A 16445-nucleotide genomic window follows, 5' to 3' on the forward strand; every position below is an offset into this window, starting at 1 on the left:
TATTTTACCAAAATGCACAGCTCTCAGATTCTCCCTGGGAGGGGTTACACTATACATCTAGTACCTTGACTTTTCCAGCTGCTACCCATGGATCTGGCTTCTGACTTGCCTGTTTCTTGGAGCTAACAGGGCAGGCAGTCACTAGTCACTGGGAGTTTAAATGAATGTGAGGATACTTCCCAGGGCTCCTCCCCACAAATCATTCCAGAAATAAAACCAAGCCTATAGCTTCTCCTTAGAAGAGCTTAAACTACCCATCTAGACCTTTAAATTTTCTAGTCGCTACCAGAGGGACTGGCCTCTAGCTTGTCTGTTCCGAGAACTGAGGGCCTAGCATTTACTAGACCCCCTAGAGGTGACAAAGGGTAAAGCAATGATTTAAAACAGCCTGCGTCTGAGTGAGCATCTCAGGCATTTGCCACAGTTCCTCTTCCTGGCTCAGTGCAGAGCAAGTGGGTGATAAACTCCAGTTCCCAGCTTCTTCCTAAGGACATTAATATGCATTAAGGACAGCTGGAGATGCATAAGGAGAGCTGGAATAAATTGATGCATTAGAACACGTACCTAATGCATCAATTATTCCAACTGCTACTCAAGAGACTGGCTCCAATCTTGCCAATCTTAGGACTCTCTTAGGGTTTAGCATACTCTAGTACCCTGGGCCCACTAAGGAAACAGATGGCAGTTTGGAAGCACGAAGGAATAGGAAGCATCCAGAATCTCTAGCTAGCCTAATGGATGAAGATTGACTCTTATAGACATCAGTCTGTGAAGACTAAGAGAGGTGGTTGTTCTATAAAATGTGCAGAAACTAACACAAAGAATCAAAGAAAATGAAAATATGTTCCAAATAAAAGAACAAGATAAATCTTCAGAAACCTACCTTAATGAAATGGAGACATGTGATTTACCCAACAGAGAATTCAAAATGTTGATCATGAAGATGTTCACAATAGTTAGGAGAGAAATGCATGAACAATGTGAGAATCTTGACAAAGAGATAGAAAATATTTAAAAATACCAAATAGAAATAATAGACCTGAAGAATACAATAACTGAACTGAAAAATTCAATATGAGGTTTCAACAGCAGACTTGATTAAGCAGAAGAAAGGAGAAGTAAAGTCAAAGACAGCTCACTGGAAATCCTCTAGTCAGAGGAGCAAAAAGGAAAAAAAAGAATAAAAAATAGTGAAGATATATTAAGAGAATTACAGGGTAACATCAAGTGGCAATATATGCATTATGAAACTCACAGAAGGAGAACCAGAAAACTCATTCAGAGAAATAATGGCTGAAAAATTCCCAAACCTGGGGAAGGAAATAAGATTCAGATCAAATCCACATTCAGGAAGCCCAAAGAACACCAAGAACACCATATAAGATAATCCCAAAGATGCTCAAACCAAGGACTTATTATAAATAAATTGTCAAAAGTTAAAAGCAAAGAGAGGATTTTGAAAACAAGAAAATGGCTACTTGCTATCTACCTGAGAACCCTCATAAGACTATAAGCCAATTTTTCAATAGAAATCATGCAGGCCAGAAGGGAGTGTGTGATATATTCAAAGCACTGAAAGAAGAAAAAAAAAAAAACTGCCAATCAAGAATACAATACCAGGCAAACCTGTCCTTCAAAAATGAAGTGGGCAATAAAGCCTTTCTCAGACATACAAAAGCTAAGAGAGGTTACCATCACTAGTTCTGACATACAAAAAAATGCTAAAGAAAGTTCTTCAACTTGAAATGAAAGGATTCTAAACAGCAACACAAAAACATAAGAAAGTATAAAATCTGTTGTTAAAGGTAAATATATAGACAAAAACAGAAGACTACATTGTTATAAAGGTGGTGCGTAAACAGCTTTTGGTTCAAATATAAAAGTAAAAAGACAAATGAATTAAAAATGACTATAACTAAATTATGTAAATGGACACACATTCTAAACAGATATGAACTGCAACACCAATTGCACATAATGTGGGGGGAAATGAGATAAAAATGTAGAGTTTTTGTATGCAAGAGAAAATGCTATCAGCTCACTATAATAAATTTTATGTAAGTCCCATAATAACCACAAAGAAAATACCTATAGAAGTTACATAGAAGAAAAAGAGAAAGGAGGCTGGGTGCAGTGGCTCACATCTGTAATCCCAGCACTTTAGGAGGCTGAGGTGGGTGGATCACCTGAGGTCAGGAGTTTGAGACTAGCCCAGCCAACATGGTGAAACTGCATCTCTACTAAAAATACAAAAATTAGCCAGGCATGGTGGCGCATGCCTATACTCCCAGCTACTTGGGAGGCTGAGGCAAGAGAATTGCTTGAACCTGGGAGGCGGAGGTTGCAGTGAGCCAAGATCGCACCACTGCACTACAGCCTGGGTGATAGAGCAAGACTCTGTCTCAAAAAAGAAAAAGAAAAAGAGAAAGGAAACCAAAGCTTCTATTCAACCTAATACTGGAAGTCTTAGCCAGATAAATTAGACAGAAAAAGAAATACAAGTCATCCAAATAAGACAGAAGTAAAATGTCTCTTTTTGTAGATGACATGACCTTGTACGTAGGAAACTTTATGGACTCCATAAAAATTAATGCAAAAATTAAGTGTTTCTCTACACCAACAATGAACTATCTGAAAAAGAAATCAAGAAAGCATTTCCACTAATAATAGCATCAGAAAGAAAAAAACCTAGATTTAACCAAGGTGAAAAATCTCTACATAAAAGAACTATGAAGCATTTATGAAAAAAAAATTGAAGACAAAGAAATGAAAAGACATTGTATGTTCATGGATTACACAAAACAATATTATTAAAATGTCCATACTGCGTAGAGCGGTCTACAGATTCAATACAATCTCTACCAAAACTTAAATGATATTTTTCATAGAAATAGAAAAAAAATCTTAAAATTCATATGGAACCCCAAAAGACCTTGAATAACCAAAGCAATCTTTAGACAGGTATTCTCAAGAGGTATCACACTTCTTGATTTCAAATTATACTACAAAACTATATTAATCAAAACAGTATGGAACTGTAACAAAAACAGGCATATAGGTCAGTGGGACAGAATGGAGATTCCGGAAATTAACTCACACATCTACAGTCAACTAATTTTCCATAATACAGACAAGAATACAAAATGGAGAAATGACAGTCTCTTCAATTCACGGTGTTGGGAATACTAAATATCCATATTTGAAAGAATGAAATTGGATCTTTATATCACACACATACATGTACACACAAAAAAAACTCAAAATGGATAAAAGATATAAATGTAAGACCTGCAACTATACAACTCCTAAAAGAAAACATAAGAAATGAGATTTTCGACATTGGCCTTGGCAATGATTTTTTAGATATGACACCAAAAGCACAGGCAACAAAGGCAAAAGTAGACAAGCGGGACTACAGCAAGCTAAAAAGCTTCTGCACAATAAGAAAACAACCAGGACCAGGAGGAGCCAAGATGGCCGAATAGGAACAGCTCTGGTCTACAGTTCCCAGCGTGAGCAACGCAGAAGACGGGTGATTTCTGTATTTCCATCTGAGGTACCGGGTTCATCTCACTAGGGAGTGCCAGACAGTGGACGCAGGTCAGTGGGTGCGCGCACCGTGCGCGAGCCGAAGCAGGGTGAGGCATTGCCTCACTTGGGAAGCGCAAGGGGTCTGGGAGTTCCCTTTCCTAGTCAAAGAAAGGGGTGACGGACGGCACGTGGAAAATCGGGTCACTCCCACCCCAAGACTGCGCTTTTCCGACAGGCTTAAAAAAGGGGGCACCACGAGATTATATAATGCACCTGGGTCGGAGGGTCCTACGCCCACGGAGTCTCGCTGATTGCTAGCACAGCAGTCTGAGATCAAACTGCAAGGCGGCAGCGAGGCTGGGGGAGGGGCGCCCGCCATTGCCCAGGCTTGCTTAGGTAAACAAAGCAGCAGGGAAGCTCAAACTGGGTGGAGCCCACCACAGCTCAAGGAGGCCTGCCTGCCTCTGTAGGCTCCACCTCTGGGGGCAGGGCACAGACAAACAAAAAGACAGCAGTAACCTCTGCAGACTTAAATGTCCCTGTCTGACAGCTTTGAAGAGAGCAGTGGTTCTTCCAGTACGCAGCTGGAGATCTGAGAACGGGCAGACTGCCTCCTCAAGTGGGTGCCTGACCCCTGACCCCCGAGCAGCCTAACTGGGAGGCACCCCCCAGCAGGGGCACACTGACACCTCACAGGGCAGGGTATTCCAACAGACCTGCAGCTGAGGGTCCTGTCTGTTAGAAGGAAAACTAACAAACAGAAAGGACATCCACACCAAAAACCCATCCGTACATCACCATCATCAAAGACCAAAAGTAGATAAAACCACAAAGATGGGGAAAAAACAGAACAGAAAAACTGGAAACTCTAAAAAGCAGAGCACCTCTCCTCCTCCAAAGGAACGCAGTTCCTCACCAGCAACGGAACAAAGCTGGACGGAGAATGACTTTGACGAGCTGAGAGAAGAAGGCTTCAGACGATCAAATTACTCTGAGCTACGGGAGGACATTCAAACCACAGGCAAAGAAGTTGAAAACTTTGAAAAAAATTTAGAAGAATGTATAACTAGAATAACCAATACAGAGAAGTGCTTAAAGGAGCTGATGGAGCTGAAAACCAAGGCTCAAGAACTATATGAAGAATGCAGAAGCCTCAGGAGCCGATGTGATCAACTGGAAGAAAGGGTATCAGCAGTGGAAGATGAAATGAATGAAATGAAGCAAGAAGGGAAGTTTAGAGAAAAAAGAATAAAAAGAAATGAACAAAGCCTCCAAGAAATATGGGACTATGTGAAAAGACCAAATCTACATCTGATTGCTGTACCTGAAAGTGACGGGGAGAATGGAACCAAGTTGGAAAACACTCTGCAGGATATTATCCAGGAGAACTTCCCCAATCTAGCAAGGCAGGCCAACGTTCAGATTCAGGAAATACAAAGAACGCCACAAAGATACTCCTCAAGAAGAGCAACTCCGAGACATGTAATTGTCAGATTCACCAAAGTTGAAATGAAGGAAAAAATGTTAAGGGCAGCCAGAGAGAAAGGTCGGGTTACCCTCAAAGGGAAGCCCATCAGACTAACAGCGGATCTCTCAGCAGAAACCCTAGAAGACAGAAGAGAGAGGGGGCCAATATTCAACATTCTTAAAGAAAAGAATTTTCAACCCACAATTTCATATCCAGCCAAACTAAGCTTCATAAGTGAAGGAGAAATAAAATACTTTACAGACAAGCAAATGCTGAGAGATTTTGTCACCACCAGGCCTGCCCTAAAAGAGCTCCTGAAGGAAGCACTAAACATGGAAAGGAACAACCGGTACCAGCCACTGCAAAATCATGCGTAAATGTAAAGACCATCAAGACTAGGAAGAAACTGCATCAACTAACGAGCAAAATAACCAGCTAACACCATCATGACAGGATCAAATTCACACATAACAATATTAACTTTAAATGTAAATGGACTAAATGCTCCAATTAAAAGACACAGACTGGCAAATTGGATAAAGAGTCAAGACCCATCAGTGTGCTGCATTCAGGAAGCCCATCTCACATGCAGAGACACACATAGGCTCAAAATAAAAGGATGGAGGAAGATCTACCAAGCAAATGGAAAACAAAAAGAGGCAGGGGTTGCAATCCTAGTCTCTGATAAAACAGACTTTAAACCAACAAAGATCAAAAGAGACAAAGAAGGCCATTACATAATGGTAAAGGGATCAATTCAACAAGAAGAGATAATTATCCTAAATATATATGCACCCAATACAGGAGCACCCAGATTCATAAAGCAAGTCCTGAGTGACCTACAAAGAGACTTAGACTCCCACACATTAATAATGGGAGACTTTAACACCCCACTGTCAACATTAGACAGATCAATGAGACAGAAAGTCAACAAGGGTACCCAGGAATTGAACTCAGCTCTGCACCAAGCGGACCTAATAGACATCTACAGAACGCTCCACCCCAAATCAACAGCATATACATTTCTTTCAGCACCACACCACACCTATTCCAAAATTGACCACACACTTGGAAGTAAAGCTCTCCTCAGCAAATGTAAAAGAACAGAAATTATAACAAACTATCTCTCAGACCACAGTGCAATCAAACTAGAACTCAGGATTAAGAATCTCACTCAAAACCGCTCAACTACATGGAAACTGAACAACCTGCTCCTGAATGATTACTAGGTACATAACGAAATGAAGGCAGAAATAAAGATGTTCTTTGAAACCAACCAGAACAAAGGCACAACATACCAGAATCTCTGGGACGCATTCAAAGCAGTGTGCAGAGGGAAATTTATAGCACTAAATGTCCACAAGAGAAAGCAGGAAAGATCCAAAATTGACACCCTAACATCACAATTAAAAGAAGTAGAAAAGCAAGAGCAAACACATTCAAAAGCTAGCAGAAGGCAAGAAATAACTAAAATCAGAGCAGAACTGAAGGAAATACAGACACAAAAAACCCTTCAAAAAATTAATGAATCCAGGAGCTGGTTTTTTGAAAGGATCAACAAAATACATAGACTGCTAGCAAGACTAATAAAGAAAAAAAGAGAGAAGAATCAAATAGATGCAATAAAAAATGATAAAGGGGATATCACCACCAATCCCACAGAAATACAAACTACCATCAGAGAATACTACAAACACCGCTACACAAATAAACTAGAAAATCTAGAAGAAATGGATACATTCCTCGACACATACACTCTCCCAAGACTAAACCAGGAAGAAGTTGAATCTCTGAATAGACCAATAACAGGAGCTGAAATTGTGGCAATAATCAATAGCTTACCAACCAAAAAGAGTCCAGGACCAGATGGATTCACAGCCGAATTCTACCAGAGGTACAAGGAGGAACTGGTACCATTCCTTCTCAAACTATTCCAATCAATAGAAAAAGAGGGAATCCTCCCTAACTCATTTTATGAGGCCAGCATCATTCTGATACCAAAGCCTGACAGAGACACAACCAAAAAAGAGAATTTTAGACCAATATCCTTGATGAACATTGATGCAAAAATCCTCAATAAAATACTGGCAAAACGAATCCAGCAGCACATCAAAAAGCTTATCCACCATGATCAAGTGGGCTTCATCCCTGAGATGCAAGGCTGGTTCAATATATGCAAATCAATAAATGTAATCCAGCATATAAACAGAGCCAAAAACAAAAACCACATGATTATTTCAATAGATGCAGAAAAGGCCTTTGACAAAATTCAACAACCCTTCATGCTAAAAACTCTCAATAAATTAGATATTGATGGGACATATTTCAAAATAATAAGAGCTATCTATGACAAACCCATAGCCAATATCATACTGAATGGGCAAAAACTGGAAGCATTCCCTTTGAAAACTGGCACAAGACAGGGATGCCCTCTCTCACCACTCCTATTCAACATAGTGTTGGAAGTTCTGGCCAGGGCAATTAGGCAGGAGAAGGAAATAAAGAGTATTCAATTAGGAAAAGAGGAAGTCAAATTGTCCCTCTTTGCAGACAACATGATTGTATATCTAGAAAACCCCATTGTCTCAGCCCAAAATCTCCTTAAGCTGATAAGCAACTTCAGCAAAGTCTCAGGATACAAAATCAATGTACAAAAATCATAAGCATTCTTATACACCAACAACAGACAAACAGAGAGCCAAATCATGAGTGAACTCCCATTCACAATTGCTTCAAAGAGAATAAAATACCTAGGAATCCAACTTACAAGGGATGTGAAGGACCTCTTCAAGGAGAACTACAAACCACTGCTCAAGGAAATAAAAGAGGATACAAACAAATGGAAGAACATTCCATGCTCATGGGTAGGAAGAATCAATATCGTGAAAATGGCCATACTGCCCAAGGTAATTTACAGATTCAATGCCATCCCCATCAAGCTACCAATGCCTTTCTTCACAGAACTGGAAAAAACTACTTTAAAGTTCATATGGAACCAAAAAAGAGCCCCCATCACCAAGTCAATCCTAAGCCAAAAGAACAAAGCTGGAGGCATCACACTACCTGACTTCAAACTATACTACAAGGCTACAGTAATCAAAACAGCATGGTACTGGCACCAAAACAGAGATATAGATCAATGGAACAGAACAGAGCCCTCAGAAATAATGCCGCATATCTACAACTATCTGATCTTTGACAAACCTGAGAAAAACAAGCAATGGGGAAAGGATTCCCTATTTAATAAATGGTGCTGGGAAAACTGGCTAGCCATATGTAGAAAGCTGAAACTGGATCCCTTCCTTACACCTTATACAAAAATCAATTCAAGATGGATTAAAGACTTAAACGTTAGACCTAAAACCATAAAAACCCTAGAAGAAAACCTAGGCAATACCATTCAGGACATAGGCATGGGCAAGGACTTCATGTCTAAAACACCAAAAGCAATGGCAACAAAAGACAAAATTGACAAATGGGATCTAATTAAACTAAAGAGCTTCTGCACAGCAAAAGAAACTACCATTAGAGTGAACAGGCAACCTACAAAATGGGAGAAAATTTTCGCAACCTACTCATCTGACAAAGGGCTAATATCCAGAATCTACAATAAACTCAAACAAATTTACAAGAGAAAAACAAACAACCCCATCAAAAAGTGGGCAAAGGACATGAACAGACACTTCTCAAAAGAAGACATTTAGGCAGCCAAAAAACACATGAAAAAATGCTCATCATCACTGGCCATCAGAGAAATGCAAATCAAAACCACAATGAGATACCATCTCACACCAGTTAGAATGGCAATCATTAAAAAGTCAGGAAACAACAGGTGCTGGAGAGGATGTGGAGAAATAGGAATACTTTTACACTGTTGGTGGGACTGTAAACTAGTTCAACCATTGTGGAAGTCAGTGTGGTGATTCCTCAGGGATCTAGAACTAGAAATACCATTTGACCCAGCCATCCCATTACTGGGTATATACCCAAAGGACTATAAATCATGCTGCTATAAAGACACATGCACACGTATGTTTATTGCGGCACTATTCACAATAGCAAAGACTTGGAGCCAACCCAAATGTCCAACAATGTTAGACTGGATTAAGAAAATGTGGCACATATACACCATGAATACTATGCAGCCATAAAAAATGATGAGTTCATGTCCTTTGTAGGGACATGGATGAAATTGGAAATCATGATTCTCAGTAAACTATCACAAGAACAAAAAACCAAACACCGCATATTCTCACTCATAGGTGGGAATCGAACAATGAGATCACATGGACACAGGAAGGGGAACATCACACTCTGGAGACTGTTGTGGGGTGGGGGGAGGGGGGAGGGATAGCATTGGGAGATATACCTAATGCTATATGACGAGTTAGTGGGTGCAGCGCACCAGCATGGCACATGTATACATATGTAACTAACCTGAACAATGTGCACATGTACCCTAAAACTTAAAGTATAATAATAAAAGAAAAAAAAGGAAAACAACCAATACAATGATAAGGCAATGTATAGAATGGGAGATAATATTTTAATCCATATTACTGATAAGGGGTTAATATCCAAAATATATAAAGAACTGAAACAACTCAATAGCAAAATTACAAATTACTTGATTTAAAAATGCACAGAGGCCCTAAATAGACTTATCTCCAAAGAAGACATAAGATGACCAATATGTATATGAAAAAGTGTTCAACATCACTAATTATCAGAGAAATGCAAATCAAAACTATAATGAGATACAATCAGGATCACTATTATTAAAAATAAAAAATAAGAAGTATTGGAAGGGATATTGAGGAAACAACCTAGTACACTGTTGGTAAGATTGTAAATTGGCATTGCCATTATGGAAAATAATATTGAAGTTCCTCAAAATATTAAAACTAGAGCTACATATTATCTAACAGTCCCTTTTCTGGACATATATATCTAAAGGAAATAAAATTAGTATCTCAAGGAGGTATCTGTCTCTGGCCCGGGAGCCAGAGGTTGCAGTGAGCCAAGATCACACCACTGCACTCCAGCCTAGGTGACAGAGTGAGACTCTGTCTCAAAATAAAACAAAATAAAAAATCTCCTCCACAATATTATTCCAAACCCAAATGATTTCATAGGTGAATTGTATTCTACCAAATATTAAAATAATTGCTTAAAAATCAACATTATGTTAACAAAAGCATGATCCATAAAAGAACAAATTTGTAAACTGTAATTAGTCAAAATTAAAATGGTTTGCTTTCTTAAAGACACTGTTAAGAAAATGAAAATGACAGGTCACAGACTGAGAGAAAATATTAATAAATTATATACCCCATAAAGCATTTTATCCAGAACATACGAAGAACTTTCAAAATCAATTATGAGAAAATAACCCAGCTCAAAAACAATATATAAGACTAACAGATTTAAGCAGACATTTCATCAGAGAGGATACTCATATGGCAAATAAGCAACTAAAGAGATATTCAACATTATTAGTCATTAGGGAAATGCAAATTAAAACCACAATGAAATACCACTATACTCCTTTAATAATAGTTAACAAGTTAATAATTTCTTTTAAGAAGCTCAAAGTAAGCGTTGTCAAGAATGTGGAAAAATCGAGGCTCTCATAAACTGCTGGTGGGAATGTATAATGGTAAAACCATTTTGAAAACAGTTTGACAATTTCTTAAAAAGTTAAATGTGTATCTACTATATGATTCAACCATAAATACCTCTACTGGGAGGTATTTGCCCAAAAGAAATGAAAGCATATGTGCATTAAAATATTTGTACATGAATGTTTATAGCAGTTCTATTTGTAATGGGCAAAAATTGTAAACAACCCAATGTATATAAAAAGTGACTGGATAAACAAACTGTGGTATATCCATACAATGAAATAAAAAGGATAGAGCTGTTTATATAAACTTAACCTGAATGAATCTCAAAATAATCCTTCTGAATGAAGGAAGTCAGTCAAAGGAGTACCTCCTGGATGATTTCATTTATATGACAATCTAGGAAATGCAAACTAAGGTATAGTGATAGAAAGCAGATCAGATGTTTGGGGGATAGGGAAGAACAGGAAGAAGCAAGAGTGTAGATAACAAAGGGGCATGAGGAAACTCTGGGGATGATTAATGTGTTCTCTATCTTGATTGTGGTAATAATTTCATGGATGTGTATACATGTCAAAAACCATCAATTTGAATAGTTTTAATATGTGTAGTTTATTTAAAGCCAGTTATACTTCAGTAAAGGTGTTAAGTGACAGAGGAAGCTATGGACTATGATCATTCCCATGCCACAGCTCAAGAAGGTGAAATAAAACTCTCTAGAAAAATCTAGAAATTTTCATTAAGGCAATATTTGAAATTGTAACATGGCTAAAATAATGTCATCTCTCAAAAATTCTCTGAAAATGCCTTCAAACTCTCTAAGATAAACCACTCACTCACAGGCAGATGGCATTTAACCTAAAATGCAAATAGTCCTTCAACCTCCTTTTATACCTACAGTGGGCATTGAAATTGATAGAACCTCAGAGATATATGCCCAGGAATCTCAGGAATTCAAAATGAATAATAAATAAATAAATGCCTAGTTTGGGGTATATCGGTTTGTATTTAGAAAGTGAACAGAAAGTCTCCTATCTTCTCTCTCCAACACACTGGGTTCACTCTCAAGTATAATGCAGCAGGTAAGGTGGGGCCACAGATATGCTATATCCCTAGAATAAGTCACAAATTTTAATTTGCATAGTCAACATGAGTTTTTGCTTGGAAAACAGATATAAATGGGAAAATTCCAAACTATTCCACATCAGCAAGTATAATTTAGCACTGCTGCAATCTGTCTAAAAATCTGTTAATTTAAGTGCATGGGGTAGTCTCTGCCAGTTCTTTCTCCTGCCTGTTTTTTTAACACAATATAATTTTGAAGAACTGCATTCTGAAGTTCCCCTGAACTATAACTTACCATACATTCTCTGCTTTATTTAAGCCATATCTCTTGGTTATTTAAATAATACAAATTGAAATATAACATAAATGAACTATATAACTAAATAGCCAAGAATTTAGTAAGGTTAAAAAAGAAATAGTGTATCGGTTACCTAAATGTTAGGATATTTCCTTGGCTTAGTATTGTCATGAGTCAGCTAAGAATTTTTGCATATGCAAAGGGTCACAGGCAGATGGCATTTAACCTAACATGCAAATAGCCCTTCAACCTCCTTGTATACCTACAGTAGGCATTGAAACTGACAGAACCTCAGAGATATATGCCCAGGAATCTCAGGAATTCAAAATGAATAATAAGTAAATAAATGCCTGGTTTGGGATATGTTGGTTTATATTTAGAAAGAAAAGATAATGGTTCCATAAAATGTGGTTATGAAACTTGCTATTCACTTAGAGATATCCAGTGCTCTGTCAGTAAATGCTTAATAAATTGCTTGTAGGAAAGGAGGCAATTTCTGTGGTGTAAATACTTCCACCGTGGCTGATTTCCAGCTGATTTAACTGAATGTGAAGTTGAGAAGAGAAATGCGCAATCAGCTCTCCTGAGCTTGATGACCAGCTGATACAAGCACCCCACTAGAAATATCTCCTGTGTGACCACAGCTAACTCCAATCCTACAACGGAAATAAATTGAGTTTCTAGGATATGTCTGTGTGTTTTATTCCACTCCAAGTCTTCATCTCTGAGGTTTTCTTTTAACTTGTGATAATACATTTACATCTGAAAAAAATGATATTTAGGACATAGGAGACATTACTCAACATCAAGTATTTGAAATATCTTTAGATCAAGGTATTCAATTAATTTCCTTGTTTTTTTTTAAACAGGAATCTTTAACTGTTCAAACTTAATTCAAATTAAGTGCTTATTGTGAGTTCCCCAAAAACTGAAAAGAAAAGTAAAGAAACAAGACCCAATATTTTAATACTGATCTTAGACCAAAGTTAACTTAAGGCAACTTGTTAGTAAAGGGGAGGATGGTTATGATAAAGTCAAACATATCTCCCACTGCAGAACTTGTGTGCCCCACTTTTAATTAGATGTGTGGGTTTATGTTTGATTTTTGTTTGGGGGAGTGTTGTTTTGCAATAATAGGAATTAATAAGGAGAAATCAAAAGCCATCTTTTTGTGGTGTTTTCCACAAAGAGAGACTTTCTTCAAAGCTTTATAAGGAAAACCAACAGAAGGAAACGAACTTATCAAACTGGAAGTTCAACAAAAGGGGAGAACACAAGAGCAACAACAGCTCCAGCATTTCAACACAACTGTAGCAAAGAAATAATAAAAGGAGTAACAAAAGAGCAGACATATACCCAAGTTCTGAGTCTGACTGCAGCTGGAGCACTGAGGGGTCTGTGTCCCACTGCAGGGTCCTAATTGTGCAGCACAAAGGAAAAAGAACACAGAGAATTAACAAAAGGGGAGGGCAACAAACCAAACCAAACTATGTCATTCATCAAGGCAAGAGCATATACAATACATACACAGAACATGTCCCCCTTCCATCCCCTCCACCCCCAGTGACTATCAAACAAGAGAAATCGAGGAGCCATCCTTTCCTGCAAACATCTGTTTAATATCAGGAGCTATGGCTGCTTTCATGAAAGAAAGTTGAGACCAAGTGTTCAAACTCCACACACACCCCTACCCTTTGTTTTGTTTTATATTGAAGCCTCATTGATTTGGGCAAGTAAACCACTGCACGTATCTCTGACACCCCAGAGCCCACCCACATCTGGAAACTCCAAGCATCTTCTATGTGGTGAAAAGAACTAAACGCAAGGGTGCCAATGGGTCAGGGCAGGGGTATGACTGCAGGGCCTGGTGAATAACTGCCTTCCTTGGATCAGGTACTACAAATATAATGCATTAGATTTCAAGACTCATGGGTATTTTTATGCTTATTTATATATTGTACACCAAGATGGTCACCAACAATATCATTTCTGTCTAAGATGTCAGGGATTGATTATATCTTATATTTTTTAAACATTGCATAAGCAATGGCACAAAGTATCAATAGTTACCAAAGCATCCAATTTCCCTTGTTATTTCTCCTTCTAAATAAGAGGGGATAAATGGCTCTTGTATAAACAGAGCACATGCCAGGACTTTTCTCAGCCAGGCTCTTTAAATATCCTGCACAGAACCGGTTACAGGTGAATCAGGCATGAAGTTATCTCAGAGGCAACTAATGGACAGCACAAACTTTAGGATCAGGCATCTGTGATTCAAATCTTACCTCTGTGACTTACCAGCTGTGTGACATTGAGCGTGCTGTTTAATAAGTTCTCAGCCCCTGCATCCCTTTGTTTACTCTGTGGCCTACAGAGCAGTAGCATCAACATCTCTTGGGAGTTTGTTGGAAATGCAGAAACTCACGTCCCACCCCAGACTTAGTGACTCCATATTACAGTTTAACAAGTTCCCCAGGTGATCCATGGGCACCCTTAATTTGAGAAGCCCTGCTCGGTTTCCTTGTCTGTAAATACTTACTGTAGCTTATATGATAACTTATGAACTGGCCTGCAGTGATCTTCCAAACTTCTAACCATTCATTCACTCACATGTCAACTCTGCATACTCCTTAATGTTCTTCCTTTAAACATCTGCATGGCTCATGACTTTGCTTCTTTTGTGTCTTGGCTTAAATGTTACCTCCTCAAAGAGGCTCCCCTGCTTCACCACCTGATCTCAGGTAGCACTTCCTTATCACTCTTCATTTCCTTCCTTTCCCCTGCTTTATTTCCTTCATAGCACTCATCTTTACCTATAATTTTCTCGTATATCAGCTTATTTATTTTTGTTTGTTGTCTGACTTTGGAGTTAAGCTTCATAATGGCAGGGGTGGCTACATCTCTAGAATATAGGGATATGCCTAGAACTGTATCGCGCATATGTGCTTATATAATACGATATTTGTTGAATGAATGAATCTTTTGCTGGTTTTCTACAAGGATTAAATGCAGGTATACCTATAAAGCACATGACAACCATATGATAAGCAGCAGCTGCTTTTACTACTGCCACAATCACTCTATCTACTCTTAATGTTTCTTTGAGTCAATGCCCGACCTATTTGACAGATCACATATTAACCCCTCCTGCAGAAGTCGCAGAATACAGATTCACAGCTTCCCTTCTATGCTCTGGCTGTGCTCTTGTCTTTTTACATAGAACCTCTGAAAGATTAAAACTGAAGTCCAATGAGACACTAACTGGCGAGTGTTTCTTAGACCAGTGCTTCTTAAATTTTAATACACATACAGATACCCGGGAATATTGCTAAAATGCAGTCTGACTTAGTAGGTGTGGGGGTGGCCCGAGACTCTGCATTTCAAACACGCTCCAGGAGATACAGATGCTGCTACTCTATGGAACACATTCTGAGCAGCAATGACTTGACTTAGATAAGTGGTTCTCAAGCTTTCATGTTCATCAGAATGACCTGGAGAGCTTTAATAAGCTGATCCCCAACTCTAGAAATTCTGATCAGTAGATCAGTAGATCTGGAGTGGGGTCCTAGAATTTGTAGTTCTAACAAGTTTCCAGGTGATGTTTACAAGGCTAATCATGGGACCACCTTTGGAGAATGACAGAGCTAGACTATTGCTTTCAGTAGTCAGCATGCAGAAAGCATCACTGAAGCTCAAATACATTAGCATCTAAACTTCTGATTTGCTCAAGCCTGGCATCAGGCCCAGGCCACCCCTAGACCAATTAAGCCAGAATGTCTGGGGTGGGACCCAGGCATCTGTAGTTTTTTAAAGCTTTCCAGGTGATTCTAATGTGCAGCCAGGGGTGAGAACCCCTGCTCTGAATTCATTCTCTGCTGAAGAAAATTAGCCCTTCTTGCTTCTGGGCACTGATTCTTTAATCTCAGTTCAAATTGTGAAAGTAATGGAATATGTTAACATAATTCATATTTGCTGTTCACATATCTCTGGGGGTCAAATTTAAGATCATTTCTTCTGCTGTAGACAAAAGAGCAGACTCTGGCTCTTGCTGATTGTAAGAAGCTTTCCTTGCAAGGAGTAGGATCAGCTATTTGACCTCCATTTTCCTTGAGGTTTCTGATGGGCTATTTTTAGTGACCTTTTCCACTTCTCCCAGCAACTCCCCGATGGTCTGGCTCTTCTGATACTTATTGGACAGATCACCTGAACTCACTATACCCTTAAGAAGTATAAATAGTGATTCTATCAGAATCATCCACTTAAAAAGTCCACAGATTAGTACTGGGGAGTTTGCATTTACTCAGCCAGAAAAACCAAGGTAGGAATGTAACACCACAACAGCCTTGCCTCCTGGCACACCTATGTTATTCAGTAACAGAAACCATAGTTACTGTCAGTAACAAGCTGTGGGGTAAGCGGTGAAGCCAAGGATGCTATCAAATGTGCCAGTTGTATTATC

General features: G+C 38.7%; 1 protein-coding gene across 4 annotated transcripts in view; it reads right to left on the bottom strand.

The window, feature by feature from the left end:
- The window catches only part of DYNC1I1 (dynein cytoplasmic 1 intermediate chain 1), a 326316-nt gene that overhangs the window by 257009 nt on the left and 52862 nt on the right, over window positions 1-16445 (bottom strand). For 2 of the 4 annotated variants that reach the window (XM_004045788.5, XM_004045785.5), the window contains exon 5: window positions 13343-13402. The exons of the other annotated variants lie outside the window; for them this stretch is intronic. In XM_004045788.5, coding sequence (XP_004045836.2) covers window positions 13343-13402 — 60 coding nt within the window. The remainder of the gene's footprint in view (window positions 1-13342; window positions 13403-16445) is intronic. 4 annotated transcript variants of the gene reach the window in all.

The sequence above is a fragment of the Gorilla gorilla genome, chromosome 6, assembly GCF_029281585.2.
Source record: "Gorilla gorilla gorilla isolate KB3781 chromosome 6, NHGRI_mGorGor1-v2.1_pri, whole genome shotgun sequence".
In the NCBI taxonomy this organism is placed as follows: Eukaryota; Metazoa; Chordata; class Mammalia; order Primates; family Hominidae; genus Gorilla; species Gorilla gorilla.